Here is a 15744-nt window from a genome sequence, read left to right on the forward strand (position 1 = left end):
AGGAGAGGGGATATTCCAGGAATTACCGTTTCCCAGACGGCGATGAAATTGATTTTAGGTGTAACATTGATGGCCCACTCCCGCAGGGGTTACAGATCTCCATTGACTTCAGATTGCTTGCTTTGATGTGGGTAAGGATATGCCCCCGTTTATGTTCACGACCTCACAATTGAACTATAGACATAGGTTCTAGGACAACTCCCCTGGTGATTGGCAAGTTGTGTTGGAAGACACGCACTGTGGGACAGCCTGAACGGGAAGAGATGTGGTGTGCCAGAATGTTTGTTGAGGAATCTTAATCAGATGAGCTGTGGTCCCAGGCTCATTGCTTGTTATGCCAGAAGAGTCGCGTTGTTTAAGTAGAAAAACATATTTACGCTAATTACTAGTAGATTTGATAGTAAACGTAATGGTATCACAACCATACGACCCAGTTATTGAGTCAGGGACTATATCATAACATTAGAATATAACCTCAAAATTTAAATATTCTTCAAAAACATGCAGGGTTGGACGTCTAGAGTAAATTCAACATCAAGCACAACACACAGACTCCAAATTCACCTTTCCCAATCATAAATAAACACCCAAGCGATCCACCATCTACACCCTGACCCTCATTCTCGATATACATTCACCCACACACCCATACACACAATACAGCATTTGAGTTTTGTTACTTTATTGAATTTACGAATAGGTTATAACCATCTTCGGCTTATTCAGAACGTCTTTTATGCTTACGAGGCACGATCAACCTCACGAAAACCACAAGACGTTATCTACACCAGCCTTTCTACAATATTACTTATGGCAGCACATTTTCAATTGCACAGCACATTCCTGAGTGCCACTGACCGCTAAACTGTTGGTCCTATCAGAGAGTAATAAAGGGGATGTTCATGTTTTATATTACATTTTTACCAAAATTAATTTTCCAAAATTATAAGCAAATGCGGTCTATATTAAAAAAAATGAAATGTTTCATTTGAAGATTGAAAGTTGAAACTGGTAAATTATCCCTCAAAACTTATCGAAACCTTGATTTATCAAAAGCGCTGCGGTTAAGATTTTATATCCATTGTCTTAATCGCAGTAGACTGTTACTTGCTAGATACAAAAACGGATGAGTTTTGTGTGTATTGTTGTTACTGTACGGGGAATCACCTTGATCGCTAACGAGGCTCTTTATATAAGTCTGACACGTCAGGTGTGGCCAACGATTTCTTTTAAGACCAACAAGACGGATAACATTGGGCCCCGTAACACAAAGCTTAGCAATTGATCATGGCGCTGATTTCTACAATTGGTAGCATTGATTGATGTCTATAATTAATCATAGATATCAGCCTTATGATTAATTACAAAGTTTATGTTTCTTGGTCCAGGGTTAAAGATACGCGACCCTGTCTTAATGGAGAAACTTACATCAGGGGTTCGTAACACAAAGCTTAGCAATTGATCATGGCGCTGATTTCTACAATTGGTTGCATTGATTATTGTGTATAATCAATCTTAGATATCAGTCTTATGATCAATTACAAAGCTTTATGTTACTAGGTCAAGGGTTGAAGATACGCGACCCTGTCTTAATGGAGAAACTTACATCAGGGGTTCGTAACACAAAGCTTAGCAAGTGATCATGGCGCTGATTTCTACGATTAGTTGCATTGTTTTTATGTATGATCAATCGTAAAGTCAGTCCCACGATCGATCGACAAGTTTAATATAACTAGGATCTGATTTTATGTAAAGAACCAGAAAAACTTAAGCAATTGAGGTTTTGAGGGTAACAATTCATAAACCTTCTCTAGGTACCTATTGTGGATAATAATATTATAAGTTTCTGATACGTAAATATTATTGTCAATGAAGTAGTTGTCAGTGATTTTTTTTACAGACTCAAGGGAATAAAGGTTTGCGTAAAATGGTAAGCCACCTTGTCAGCCGATATCCTCCTTTGTGGCTTAGGAACTTCCTTGATATCAGTCTTGGTCGTGTCCGGTGGAAATACGCCAAGCTATTTTGGCCCCAATTGAAATTATCTTGCAGATGGGACTTATTTTCCTTCACTCAGTAAGGTGTATATCCGCATTGATATAGGTCATTCACGTTGTACTCTTCCTCGACCCAGTAAAAGATGGGAGGAAAAACCACAAGACTACACACTTTCTCTGTTTTTCTATCCGTTTTATGTTATATTTTGTAACTATCATTCTTCTGTTATAATTCGTATGCAATTTACAGTGAACATGAACGTTTGTGTAATATTACAGAAGGAAGTGGGGAGCATTATATCTTCTTCATTTTTCTCCTCTTTTCCCCATTACTTTAAAGGTCACAGTGACGGTCATTCCCTACCCCCCCCCTATCCTCATAGCAGTCATCCTGGTATAGGGATCATGCAATGGCGTCGTAAGATGGATCAAAATATAGAATAGCGTTTACAGAATTCTTACTTTCCTTTGTCTCCAGGTACCGTGGATTTAATAGGCGAAGATGCGCTGGATTTGCAACAGATAGCAACGCAAGAATCGAGAGGTATATCCAGAGTTACCGGCCGATGTGAAGAAAGACCTGTTGATTATAATCAAGATCCACCTACGAGTAGGACTGATACTGGATACAGAGTACAAGAAGTTTCTCTTACCCGCGGGGCAAACGAATTATTCGGAGGTAAGTACCTTTTTATTTACCGTGATAACAATGGTATGGTATCGCAATAGAGAGTTTACGATTTACTAACGAGCAATCAATACGTGAAGTCGCAGTACGAATGTCCTTTCGAATCAAAGTGGATCCGAGTTCAGGGAGTTGTGACTATAAACTCGGTCATATCTGGGGTGGGGCTGAAAAAGAAGACTGACAGCACTTATTTAACTAGCTTATGCAGTTAGCCAGCTGTGTTATGGCAGTACGTTAATAGGTATCCCTGAAGCCAACATCCCCTCCCCTCACCGCCAATCCTCAGAAATTTCCACAAGAGCCAGCACCCAAACTGAACTGGTCTATACCCCGGTTCTGAAAATGCTTCCTTTGCTATTTTTTGCTCCTGAAGAGTTTTTTGTTAAATTACGTCACTGATCACCTGTATGACTAAAATTAGTAAACTCCAACTATTTTTACCGAGTGAAGTGCGCCTTTTATAAAAAAAAATAATATTGTGACCGTTAGTAAGAATATGTGTTAAATTACTTGCCTTCTGCACGAAATTACTTTCTCGACCAGGGGCCCGTTGCAGAATCGATCGTAGTCTAAAAATAAAACGCAGCTTGATTTCATAAAGCTGTTCGTAAGTTAAGAGCGACTTTAAAAACGACTGGTGATCCTTTCTTACGCGCTAAATAATCACCAATGAACATTTAATGGTGAATATCATTTACCATAAGAAAGAATTACAAGTCGTTCTTAAAGTCACTCTTAACTGACGAACAGCTTAATTAACGGCCCGGGTGTTCTTTTTTTTGTAACTCTGACTTTCATCTCCTTCTTTATTTCAGAATACTTTCCTGCAGACTATTCAATCCTCCTGACGTTAAAATTATTGGGAAATCCGTCAAGGAGCCAACCGCTGTTTAGTATCTATAATGAACGATTAGAAGAACTTCTTGTTGTCAATGTTGGTGGAAAAGGTCGCATTGGAGTCCTCGGCAGCAATGGACAAATTACCAAGCACAAATTTAATATGAAACTTTTAGGCGATGGAGGGTGAGTATAATTTATTCCTAATCACAATGAAAGTATACAAAATAATGTATTGCATACAAAATGATGTCGAACATGTCCGTATCGGGCAATATTCGTTTTGAATATCTTGTAATGTCCCCAAACCACTCTCGAATGATGCTGTTATTTGTTCTGTATACTGGTTACTAGGTATCCATAACAAAATGTTTGCAATCGTCCGCTAAATGCCTGTGACGAATCATGGTCATAGTTGCATATGCACTTCGTTTAAAATACTGACCATAAACAAACTAGAGTGGTACTTTCACGTTTGATATTCATTACACACCTTTATGTTATCGGCGTCTATGTCATGCATGTGCCACACCTACAAACCAAGCCTGATATATTTACACAGTTTGACACATTATGCCATTTTGATTACAATATTCCGAGCTTACGCCTCTTTAGCAGCACTTGGTGCTTTCAGGGATTTAATCCTGCCAGGTACTATTTACCTGAACTGGCTTGAGTATTTCATTTGACATTTTTTATTTTACATTTTATGTTTTGTTATTTGTATAGTTGTCTTGTCGTTCTTTCTCTCTCATTGTGGTTCTTTGATATCATGGTCTTGTGTTTAAATATAGTTTAAAATATCACTGTGAACTATCATGCAGTGATCGCGTTGGTACCATACTCGCTGATGGAGGAATCCAGTTTCGAAATGCCGTGAATCGGAAAGATACTTTGATAATCTCCCTGACCTGTCTTGACCTATTGCTATGTGTGATATTCTGCGATGTAAGTACTACCACCCTATCCATCCTTCTCTTTCAAGAAGGGGAAGGAATTTTCTCCAAACCGTGCCGATTTCACCACCTGGATCCTCGCTAATTTGTCGCTTGTATGTCGTGCGGTAAGCAAGATTTCTTGAATTTCTTCCTTGCTCTTCGAAATCTTTTCTCCAGATGTGTGGCCGCGGCGATGAACTCTGGGGTTCAAAGGTAAAGCGCAAGGAATTCATCGCTGTGGATTGGTATCCAGTCCCTCGTCCCCCGATGTGCCTGTTTTTTCCGATCTCTTGAGATGCGTGCACAGATGGAAAATGTTCATCTTTAGGTCGCCTTTTGGAAGATGACTTAACCCCTTAAAATTAAAATTGTAAATATCGGGTCACTTTATACGCGGGGTAGAGGCCTCTCCAACGGGTACCCACTCAAGTAGGTCATGTTTTGTTTCACGTTCTCCTGTATTGGGAACACCTGGAATTGGTCAATGGTCATATTCTTTGTTATGTGAAGTAGATGACTTTAGATCCTCAACTCAGTTTTTTTGCACTTTCCAGCTTTATGATAGGTATTATCTTTCATTTTAACAGGGTGGCATTATTTCAAATCGATTTCTTGGCCTACATTTCATAGCCGCCTCCTCCTCTATTGAGGAAATGGTCTGACAGTAAGCATTAATTTTTTATTTCCTCAAATTCAAATAAATAATCGGGGCAAGGGATAACTGATTTTTACACTATTCTGCCATTATCTGTTGGTATATTTTACCATGACGGAGGAAAGGGCGCTATGGGAGGAAAGGAATAAGTTTCACCATAACTCAAAATAATGATGAAGTTATGGTCATTCCTGGATATTAGCTTTGTGGTAGTTGGATAGGCACCTGTCGATCAGACACCTGTTGTCAAACATTACATGCCACCTCCCCTATGGTGCTGTCAATCGTTTAGGCCAACCTGAATTCATCAATGAACGTGATTGCCACACCCCATCCCATACCGATGCCAGAATGAGTATCAACTGGGAATAAGAGCTCAACAACAAGAATGAAAGATCACGAGAGGATAAATTGGGGAACCAGACCCAAATTTTTAGTTCATTCTCAGTCTCACTATACTGGATTTGGTGCGATTGCAAGAATTCATAGTACTAGCATAGTAACCCCGTCGCTGTCATTGATATACCGCTATCGATTCCTTTCTTTCATTGGCGCACGGACCTGCGGTATGACAACATCCACATCGTGATAATAAGCGTACCGTATAGTATCAGAACTCAGTAGCAAATCAAAAGTCCACGTTTCCACGTAGTATCAGAACTCAGTAGCATTGCAAAAGTCCACGTTTCCATGTAAGCATGGACCTCCACAACGTTAGTAACCGTCATGGCAAAGTTGCGAAGTCTTTTTTTTCTGGGCGTGGCATAATTTCTTTGATTGAAAAGGTTACTGTTTCCTTTATTATGGCATGAGTCTTCTGGAAATGATTCCAAACGACATATGTTAATCCAGGACCAAAAGATGTAGGCCCCTGTGGTCTACAGTGTCCCTTCTTCTGCACCCAGCCCTCCTTTAGGAATTATCAACATTTTGTAATGGTGACCTCTCATTATGCTCCCGTTCCCGATGTTTGCACATAGGTGGGTGCAAATCACATTCTTACTCCATTTTCTTGGCCAGTGATTACACACATAAAACATGTTGGTCTATGTGCAACCCAAGACTTTGGCGTAGAACTAAAGTACATATTTAAGTGATCAGCAGGGAAAGAATGCCTAAAGTCCTGACAAATTGCCGTGCCTGGCGGTCGGATCCATGAACATTTGATCCCTGCTGGTCTTTTTTAGAGAACTCCGGGAGAACTGCTCATTCATTCTGATAGAAGTAGAGATCCTTGTCATTTCCGAACCCTCAAATTTTCTGTTGGCAATGAAATGGTTTAAGAGGTTTTGTTCGTGGTCCCAGTGGAGCGTGGAGACCCCTGGCTGAAATCAGGAAAATAGGCCGACGTGAGCAAAACTGCAACCAAAGAAATGATATCCGAATGGACCTTAAAATGAGGTCAAATGTCAAGCTGGATTGCATATTGATATTTCTGACATTACAGGCAGTCAAAAGGGGGGGGGCTATGATATGTCATATGTCTGTCTTTTCAAATGAATTATCTCGCGTTGAAGTCGTCATTGGTATTGTGTTGTTGAAACACACTGCTAGTCGGAAGGTACTTCCCATCGGTTTTCGCATGGTCCATAAAATATAGTCTGAATTAGGAGACTACATTCACACATGTGCTATGACTGCATGTTTGTAGTCTCCAACCAATACATGGTTGTTTAAGCGTCAAGTTTTAGTCTGTGTCTCCATTAGTTTAAAGAATAAAGGGGTAATTTAAAAGTGATTTGCTATTTTGGTATATTGATATCGTAACATATTTTCACTTAAAGGGGAAGTTCACCCTGAAGAAAACTTTGTTGTAAAAATAGCAGAAAAAATAGTAAAAAATATTGGTGAAGGTTTGAGGAAAATCCGTTAAAGAATAAGAAAGTTATTGGAGTTCAAAGTTTTGGATTTGTGACGTCATAAACGAGCAGCTGCTTCATGTGTTATGTAATAAAAAATGCATGAATTTCAATTTTTTTATGGTTCCTGATGACTTAATTATGTTTTCTATTCATGATCGGGTTTGAAATGATTTGTCTATTGATATACAATAGGTACAGTGAAAACCATTTTTAATTTTCTGAGAAAATGACATTTCATTGATTTTTTACCATTCGCTATGTAGGAATGCTGCTCGCATATGACGTCACAAATCAAATAATTGAAATTCTAATAACTTTTTAATTATTTGATGAATTTTTCTCAAACCTTCGTCAATATTTTTTATTATTTTTTCTGCTATTTTTACAATAAACTTTTTGTCAGGGTGAACTTCCCCTTTAAAGTAACGATTCTCTTATTTCCTGTAGTTTGTTTGATTTTTTTATTAACATGTCATCTCGCAACTTGTGAAACAAAATGTATATTTCGAGTCTCTATGTACCGGCCTCGTAGAAACGTCACAGACTCGGTACACACATTTACAATTTACAAGAGTTTCATCAGCTCTGAAACTATGACGGAACTGCTATTCCTATTCACCTAAATTTTTGGCAAAGTTGTTCTTTGTCATTTGGCGGGCATTTTCAGTACATTTACTTTGTTCTTGAATCCTCCGTTCGTCTCTGATAAAAGTACCCATAATGCCCTAAAAGACATACAAAAACTAGGAGCTTAAAAAAATGTGCGAACGAAACCCATATTGTTTCTTACTTACTAAAACTTCACAGTGATTAGATAAGATACGTTTACTGTAATAATTACAGAAGTTTGTGGTAAATTTTAGAAGAATGTGTTGTTTCCTTGTCGGGGAATGATATTCCCACAACTTGACTCTATTCCATTTCATTCCTGTATTAAATGTTCACATTACAGAACAAGTAGGCGGACTGATTCGCACACATCTTGCGTCGCTACACTTGTTTTTGTGTGAGAAACCAATGCCATCATCTGACCTTCCTCAGTGTTTTGACCCCGAACAGATGGAAGCAGATGTAACCAACCATTGCCCAATTCAATCAAATCTGTTTGGGATAGTATTTCCCGATTCCAGCAACCCCCGAAATTTGATAAATTGTCAGAAGACACGAGAAATTTCGATAAGCGACATTTTTGCAATATTGATCCAATCAAGTGGGTTTCACCCAATAAATCATTTAAATGCATGCAGGAATGTAATCGGGCGAACTGTTAGATTATGGTGTGCAGCTAGGGCGTTCTTTCCAGTAAATATATCGACTCCTATTAAAATATAGATATTGTGGAGTAGGTCTGTAATTATTCTCATGATGAGGCCGCTCAATTATTCTGAAGGGGGAGCTGATGCTGATTATGCATTAAATCACAATTTCATAGTCATTTTCAAGTTTTTGTGAATCCCCCATCCACCGCCTGTCCCACTTCCGTGGGCCCCGTACGGGTTACACCTCCATTATACTTGTTTTACCTTGTTTGAAACAAATACCAGGAGCCTAAATTTTGAAAATTGCCATCGCAGAAGCAAACATGATAAGTCAAGGGCTTACAAACCAGAAAACAACATGTAGAATCGTGGGCGATGAATCTGTCACGCTAGTTCCTTTTTATTCTACTGGAATTGTGGGTGCCCATCCATCCAGGGCCAATGTATATTCCTACCATGATCAGTGAATGATATACCTAATCGCTTAGTCCGCTAGAACCCGAAAGTGTAAACAGAACGCCCACCAACTTCACGGTGAAAATTATCCAAAGCTCCACGGTCGATGTCGTTCATTTTGTCAAGGAATGTTTGTGACCTTTTTTCCCCTGCATAATCTGTGACGGAATTAGAAATATTTTAAATCGTTTAAATTGCTTAATAATTATACTTGCTTATATAGCGCTTAATACTTACTTTGTCAGAAGTCTCTAAGCTCTCTACAGTGTATGCAGCATAATTTCATGATCTTTTCTATTCAATATTAGAATGGTGTGAACTTATCTTGAAGTTCTCAATATGAAACTGGGCCCAAGATATTCCCAGAATCGTTATTTTCTGGCGGCTTAGACCTATTTTACCTTTTCCATGAGTGTCGAGAGAGAGAGCATGGACATGGAGAGAGAGAAATTGATTGGGGGTATTGCCCCGGAGACTACTAGAAATTTCATTCACACCAAAACTCAGCGCTGTGCATGTCATTACGAATCGTGCCTCCCTATTAAAACCATTACCAACCTAATCATCATCATCATTACCACTACAGCGGGTTCATCCTGTCTTTTATTCCCTTCATCTCAGCTGGGCTGTGTAGTCTGGTTTTGCTCTTGACTTCCAAATGATAACAAATATCCGTGGCCCTTGGCGGGGACAGCTTAGACACCCCTGCCCTTGACGGTCTAAACGGGTGGGAGACGGTGATTGTTGATGACTCGGGTAGCCCCTCGACCTCATGTACATTCCGAAATTCTGTGATGGAGCTTTCGTCTGCACCAACAACTGATGGAAATAAATTTCATCGAGCTTGGGAATATATGATAAAGGATGTTGATGGATTGCGATGTGCTGTATTTTCGATGGATGGTGAAGGTTTATTATGTATGTTGATTTTACTTGCTTAACAACTTAACTCAACTAAAAGATAAAAAAATATATAGGCTTACGTGTAGGTCAGGGTGATGAGAATGGTCTACACGTCAAGAGCTTTGAGATATTTTGTTTTCTTTTCTACAGTAATGAATGCGTGGAATATCAAATAAAATGTCCAACCCAGACGACAATTTTATAAACGGAAATATAAGAGAATATTTACACTCGTCATTGCCGTTAATCGGTATCAATATTTGGCCTACATCTTTTGGTCTGCAGTCATCATTACTGTGTACATAGGAAAGATAAAGTAAGCCGTTTTTTCGACAGCATGCAGTAGCGACGGCAGCGTTACCTCAATATCTTCATTGAAATATCAGCAATAACCCCTATTCCAAGAATTTTTGAATGGGATTGAATGTCAAATGTAACTGGTCACTAACGAAAAATATCATAGGTCAACTGGAGGCATCCTTCGAATTTGGAAGATATTTTGAAATTTTCATAAGCATGACGAGATCCGATATGCTGAGAAACTCTTACATAAAATGGTAGCTCGATCAAAGCGCTATATAAACCCAGCTATGATTAACTGTTTATTATTAGTAGTAGTTTTATTATTATATTTATTATTATTGTTATTATTGAATATTCATGAACAATTATCACAGTCTGGAGGGGCTCCACGGAGGGAAGAAACAATCGCGCCCTATGATTTTCCAAGTGAAAGAAAGAGAGGTGACCCCCCTCCCCCCAAAAAAAAGAGAGAAGGAAGAGTGACCAAACGGGAAGTATGGGCCTTCTGAATCTATACTATAGTACCTTTATTATTTGATTGCGAAAAAGGACATCTTTTATAGTCGTCACCGCCCCCCCCCCTAAATGTACCCTGGCGCTGCCCCTGACGATACATCAGTCAATTCAAGTCATAGGCGATTCCAGGTCAATACTTATTCCATCATGAGCATTGCAGTGGGGGGTTTATTAGGAGGAATTGATGCGTGTTCTAATTGAAAGAACACTAGTGAATGTGGAAATTGAAAAGTCCCTAATATCCGACAATTGCAAAAAAAATCGGACTGATGATGCTTAAAGGAGAATGAAACCATTGGAACAAGATAGCTTGTGTGAAAACAGAAAAATCAAAGAAACAGATCAACAAAAGTTTGAGAAAAATCGGAAAAATAATGAGAAAGTTATGAGCATTTGAATATTGCGATCACTAATGCTATGGAGATAGCAAATTGGCAATGCGACAAAGATGTGTGATGTCACTTGTGAACAACTCTCCCCATTACTTTAGTATATATTTCACTTGAATTGCCTCTTTTATCACATCGATCCATAAATCATACTGTTCTTTCTACATGAGGGCATGTAATACATATTTTTTAAGAATACATCATGGATAAAGAGTTTGTATCATCATAAGAAAAAGCAAAAAGAGACATTTTGAGGGTATTTTATAGTCCATCAAAGGGAAAGTTGTTCATCAGTGACATCACACATCCTTGTCGCATTGCCAATGTGAGGATCTCCATAGCATTAGTGATTGCAATATTCAAATGCTTATAACTTTCTCACTATTTGTCCGATTTTTCTCAAACTTTCTTTATTCTTATTCTTTGATTTTTCTGTTTCTACACAAGCCTATTTGTTCCAAAGGTTTCATTCCCCTTTAACATATGATTGCGAAATATTTTTGTACATCAATGTGATAAGGATTTGAAAACAATAAAGGTTGATGTTAATGAGTGTAGACTGAGCGCAAATGTATTTGTATATTTTCTATATTGTCTGTTTCCAAATACCTGTACCGGTACTACAGCCTACAGCCAGGTTTAGTTCCCTTCGCCTGAAATCGAGAGAAATACAATTGAAGTTATCGATTAATCTAGAGCTGTTTGTAGCTTATTATTGCGCAATACCGTTTATGATAATAAACTATACAATGCGTCCCAGAAAAAAACCGAAACCGAGATTTAGCGATGATTTATCGTAACTTAATCATTAATAAAATAGACAAATGACCTACCAATTTAAAGCTTAGAATCTCTTCTTTCATCTGATATTACTTAAATTATTCCTCATTCACGCATGACTGAGCAAAAACAATTTGAAGAAAAGATACCAAAAAGTCATCTGGCGGGGGTATCTGAATTTCAAAAAGAAAATCACATGCCTAAAAAATTCAAAATCTGCTTTTATTTGATACCTTAATCACAGAAAATGCTCAAAAAGTAAAAAAAGTACCCTCCCCCTCCCCAAGATTAGTATAATTCTCGTTCAAATTTAAGAGAAAATTTAAAAATTTAAAATCTCAATTATCTTTTCATCTTTCGTCCGATATGCTTTTGGCATTCGTAGGTCTTGTCACGGTCTGTTATCTCGCTATGATCTTTCAAGACTTTCATTTGGATGAAATTGATGAAACCATGCTTTTGCATTATTAATAGATCATTGCCGCGACCTAAGTTCTGTTCTCTATCATTATGACTAGAACGTGAGTTAACCAAATCAAATGATTCTCTATTTTAGATGGCATCGAGTAGCAATCAGGGTTAGCGGAAACCAGGTTTCATTGACCATCAACTGTGGTAGCTCACAAAAATGGCAGATCGAGAGAAGTATCAGACCTCTTTCACTGGATCAGGGCGTCATTGTCTTCGGTTCAAATATCAACGGAGGAACATATTTTGATGTGAGTATCGATAATGTCAGATATGCCAAATTATTAAATATAGAATATAGTTTACTCTCTTGCCAACATTAATATTAATTCATTTGCCAGACATTTATTTGAGTGCTGTAAAAAATGATTTTAAAATGATATGTCAGAGAAAAAAGTTGATATGATTATACACGTACAGTGTGTATCATTTATGCTTTTGGTACATTATGGTTCTGATGAAAATTAAATGGACAAATAGTGTTTCATGGTGGTGTGGAATAAGTGTTTTGTTTAGTGTTAGAAGGATAAAATACACGGATCAACTTGTGTACCCCTTTATGTACTCCTGTATATTCTGGTAGTGATGGGAAAATAAGGAAAGACAATGTAGAGAGTGATTTACGGCAGTCTACACATCGGGTCATGGGGGTCATAGTATTTCTGTCCTGACAAATGACAAATATGAGATAGGGATCCACTATGACAACGGAACTAGTGGAAGAACAAATCCTAGTTGGCCAAAGGTATTTAAAGAGAAATTCCAGTAGTTGCAGTAAACACTGATTTCATGAAAAAGTCTGTAAAAACAAGGCTTAATTGTCAGTATATCATCGAGGATCTAGATCTGGTACAGTTACATAAACTGAACTTAGTGAACTCTTGAAATCTACGCTGAAAAATGTTCAGATCCCCAACACAGATAATCACACGTGCATGGCACAGTGTATAATTATTGCTTTGAATGTCGGGCCGATGTGCTTATTTGCTGATTTCTCAGCATTTATGCAATTTCTTCCAAAATCCTTTGGCACTTACGTTTTATTTATACAATCAGACACTTTGGTGGTCATTTCATTGGATTCTGTATGAACTCATTTTGATATCGTTACCAAAACTAGCATTTACCTTTAATATTTTTGTTTTCCTTGCACTAAATAGGCCTGGCTGGTGTAAACATTCATGTAGGAATCTACAAAATATATATGAATCCAAAATTATCATTTACTAAATCTGGGGAGATTAAAATATTGATGTAGGGGATGAAATTAAGATGTGTTTTATGGCACTTTATATTTCACTGTTTGAAGTACTAAATGATGATTTTTTTTATTGATTTTTAATAACATGTCACAGAAAAAGGGAACAAGTGAGACCTTGTAGCCTAGATTTAGGAAAAGTCAAATCAATTTTAACATGTGCCTTTAAGATAATACATGGCTTCTTCCATTTCTAGCATTGTTGTATCACTGTCTTTTTTCGAATGTTAAATCCAGGTTTAATGGTAACAACATTAGAAAAAAAGGATAATAAAATGGATTCTATAGGCTTGAATATATTATGGTTGTTTGCCCCATTTTATTATTGTGAATAGTTGTAGTATGCCAATACGATTCAGGAATCTTTAAAAGTACATACAATAATTAGGTTAATTCTGTTATAAAACTATATATTTACTAGTAAGAAGTGATAATGATAGCGACTTTTCTGCTCTGTATATCTTCCATGTTGTATAGAATGACTGTGGCTTTATCAACTTGTTATAATAACAATCCCAAAGTAAATTCAAGAATTCTGTGGAAGTTACCAACTTACCATCTGAATAGTTACTTTGGAACAGACTGTTACATTCATGATATTTTACTTCATGACATCTTACTTATATTATTACATTTCAATCAGGTTATCAATGATATGAATATTGTAATTATTGTGATAATAATATGGAAAATGGTAATAATCAATAATAATTTAATAATAACAATGATAATAATGGTGATACTACTATTTCAAATAATGATTATGGTAAAACATGATAGTAAAGATGATAATGATAAATCATGTGCAACATTAATACAGCACTTAAGATGCATTTTGTAAGCACTGCTGATTAATAATGAAAACACTCGCCTATGCCCCTCAAAAGATTATTATTAATGTTCTAAACTTCTAAACATTTCCTCTGTATCATAGGGTATCATACAACAAGCTCTCATCATTCCTGACCCCACAGCTGCAGACGAGCAATGCTTAAAATATGATCTCGACTGCGGCATGCCTGCCAATGTCTTATCGCTGGGAAAGGTAAGAATTGAGTTGTCTTATCAAACTGAAGACTTTTTCTTTCAAAAACAGATGGAAAATAAGATGGATATGACTCATGAATTTCTTGCTTATTTCGAAAAAGTACATCACATCACTTGCTCACATTTTTCTTACTTTCTTCAATAATATTATATTATATACAATAATACTAATAATAATATTCATTTATATAGCGCAAAAACTATATGTATATATTATATTGCGTTGCAAGAGCTTCCTAGGTGCTATAAATACTATTGGAATAGATAGGTTTTTTATTTTAACTTGAAATTATGTAAATTTGTTGAATTCCTAATGTTGAGAGGAATATTATATACAAGATTTCCATTGGTTCTACAAAAAAACTAAACCTTTTGATTAATAGCTTATTGTGGTCATGGAGAACCTCCTCCTCACAAACATATATTCATATGAAATTAATATTGTAGGAAATGCAGGATTTAAAAAAAGATATATAATTTATGATTATTAACAGTCATTTTGCATCAAATTTTTGGGAATATCTCATTTAGTGCTTTGAATGTTGAATATTTGCTCACTCATAGATTTTCCAAAATGGTACAGTTGGTAGTTGATTTTTCTCAATAAGGAGAGCCATAATGTTTCATGCCCTTTTTTATACTGATTGCCTGTATTTCCTGTGTCATGAATATGTAATAATATTGATTAGATAGGCCTATTTAATCCGTCCCTTACATTTTGTAAGAACGCAGTGTTACACAGTGTCATATAGTGTCCATATAGTGGACTATGTGAAAATATTATTCACACTGTTCAAATGCTCAATGTCAACACACTGTGGACACCTGACAGTGTGACTGATCCCAGCGTGTTCACATGGTCGACTATGTGAATATGTGATTCACACTGTTCAAATGCTCAAATATAACAGTGTGAAGGTGATTTCACATGGTGTTCCACACTGTGAACACACTGTGGCACACACTGTGGGACACTGTGTTCTTTCCAGTATGTAGGGAAAGCAGTGTCATGGCGTGAAAATATTTTCCACACTGCTAAACTGCTCAAATTCAACAGTGTGAAGATATTTTCACACTGTGGACACCTTGACAGTGTGACTGATCACAGCGTGTTCACATGGTCGACTATGTGAATATGTGATTCACACTGTTGAAATGCTGAACTTTGAGTGTCAAGCTATTTTCACAGTGTGTTCACATGGTCGGCTATGTGAGTATGTGATTCACAGTGTTGAAAAGCTTAAATTTAACAGTGTGAAGGTGATTTCGCATTGTGATCCACACTGTGACCACACACTGTGGCACACTGTGGTCTTTCCAGTAGAGTATATCCCCTAAATGTGTCTGAATGAATAATGATATTGTATTATAATCATAACGAAACAAAC

At 37.1% G+C, this 15744-nt stretch overlaps 1 protein-coding gene across 2 annotated transcripts in view; it reads left to right on the forward strand.

Moving 5' to 3' along the window:
- Window positions 1-2450: 2450 nt before the first annotated feature.
- The window catches only part of LOC121429185 (collagen alpha-1(V) chain-like), a 60899-nt gene continuing 47605 nt past the window's right edge, over window positions 2451-15744 (forward strand). For both annotated transcript variants that reach the window (XM_041626127.1, XM_041626128.1), the window contains exons 1-4: window positions 2451-2676; window positions 3501-3708; window positions 12140-12302; window positions 14244-14354. In XM_041626127.1, the coding sequence (XP_041482061.1) occupies window positions 3686-3708; window positions 12140-12302; window positions 14244-14354 (297 nt within the window). In that variant the 5' untranslated portion in view covers window positions 2451-2676; window positions 3501-3685. The remainder of the gene's footprint in view (window positions 2677-3500; window positions 3709-12139; window positions 12303-14243; window positions 14355-15744) is intronic.

Source organism: Lytechinus variegatus, chromosome 15 (assembly GCF_018143015.1).
Source record: "Lytechinus variegatus isolate NC3 chromosome 15, Lvar_3.0, whole genome shotgun sequence".
In the NCBI taxonomy this organism is placed as follows: domain Eukaryota; kingdom Metazoa; phylum Echinodermata; class Echinoidea; order Temnopleuroida; family Toxopneustidae; genus Lytechinus; species Lytechinus variegatus.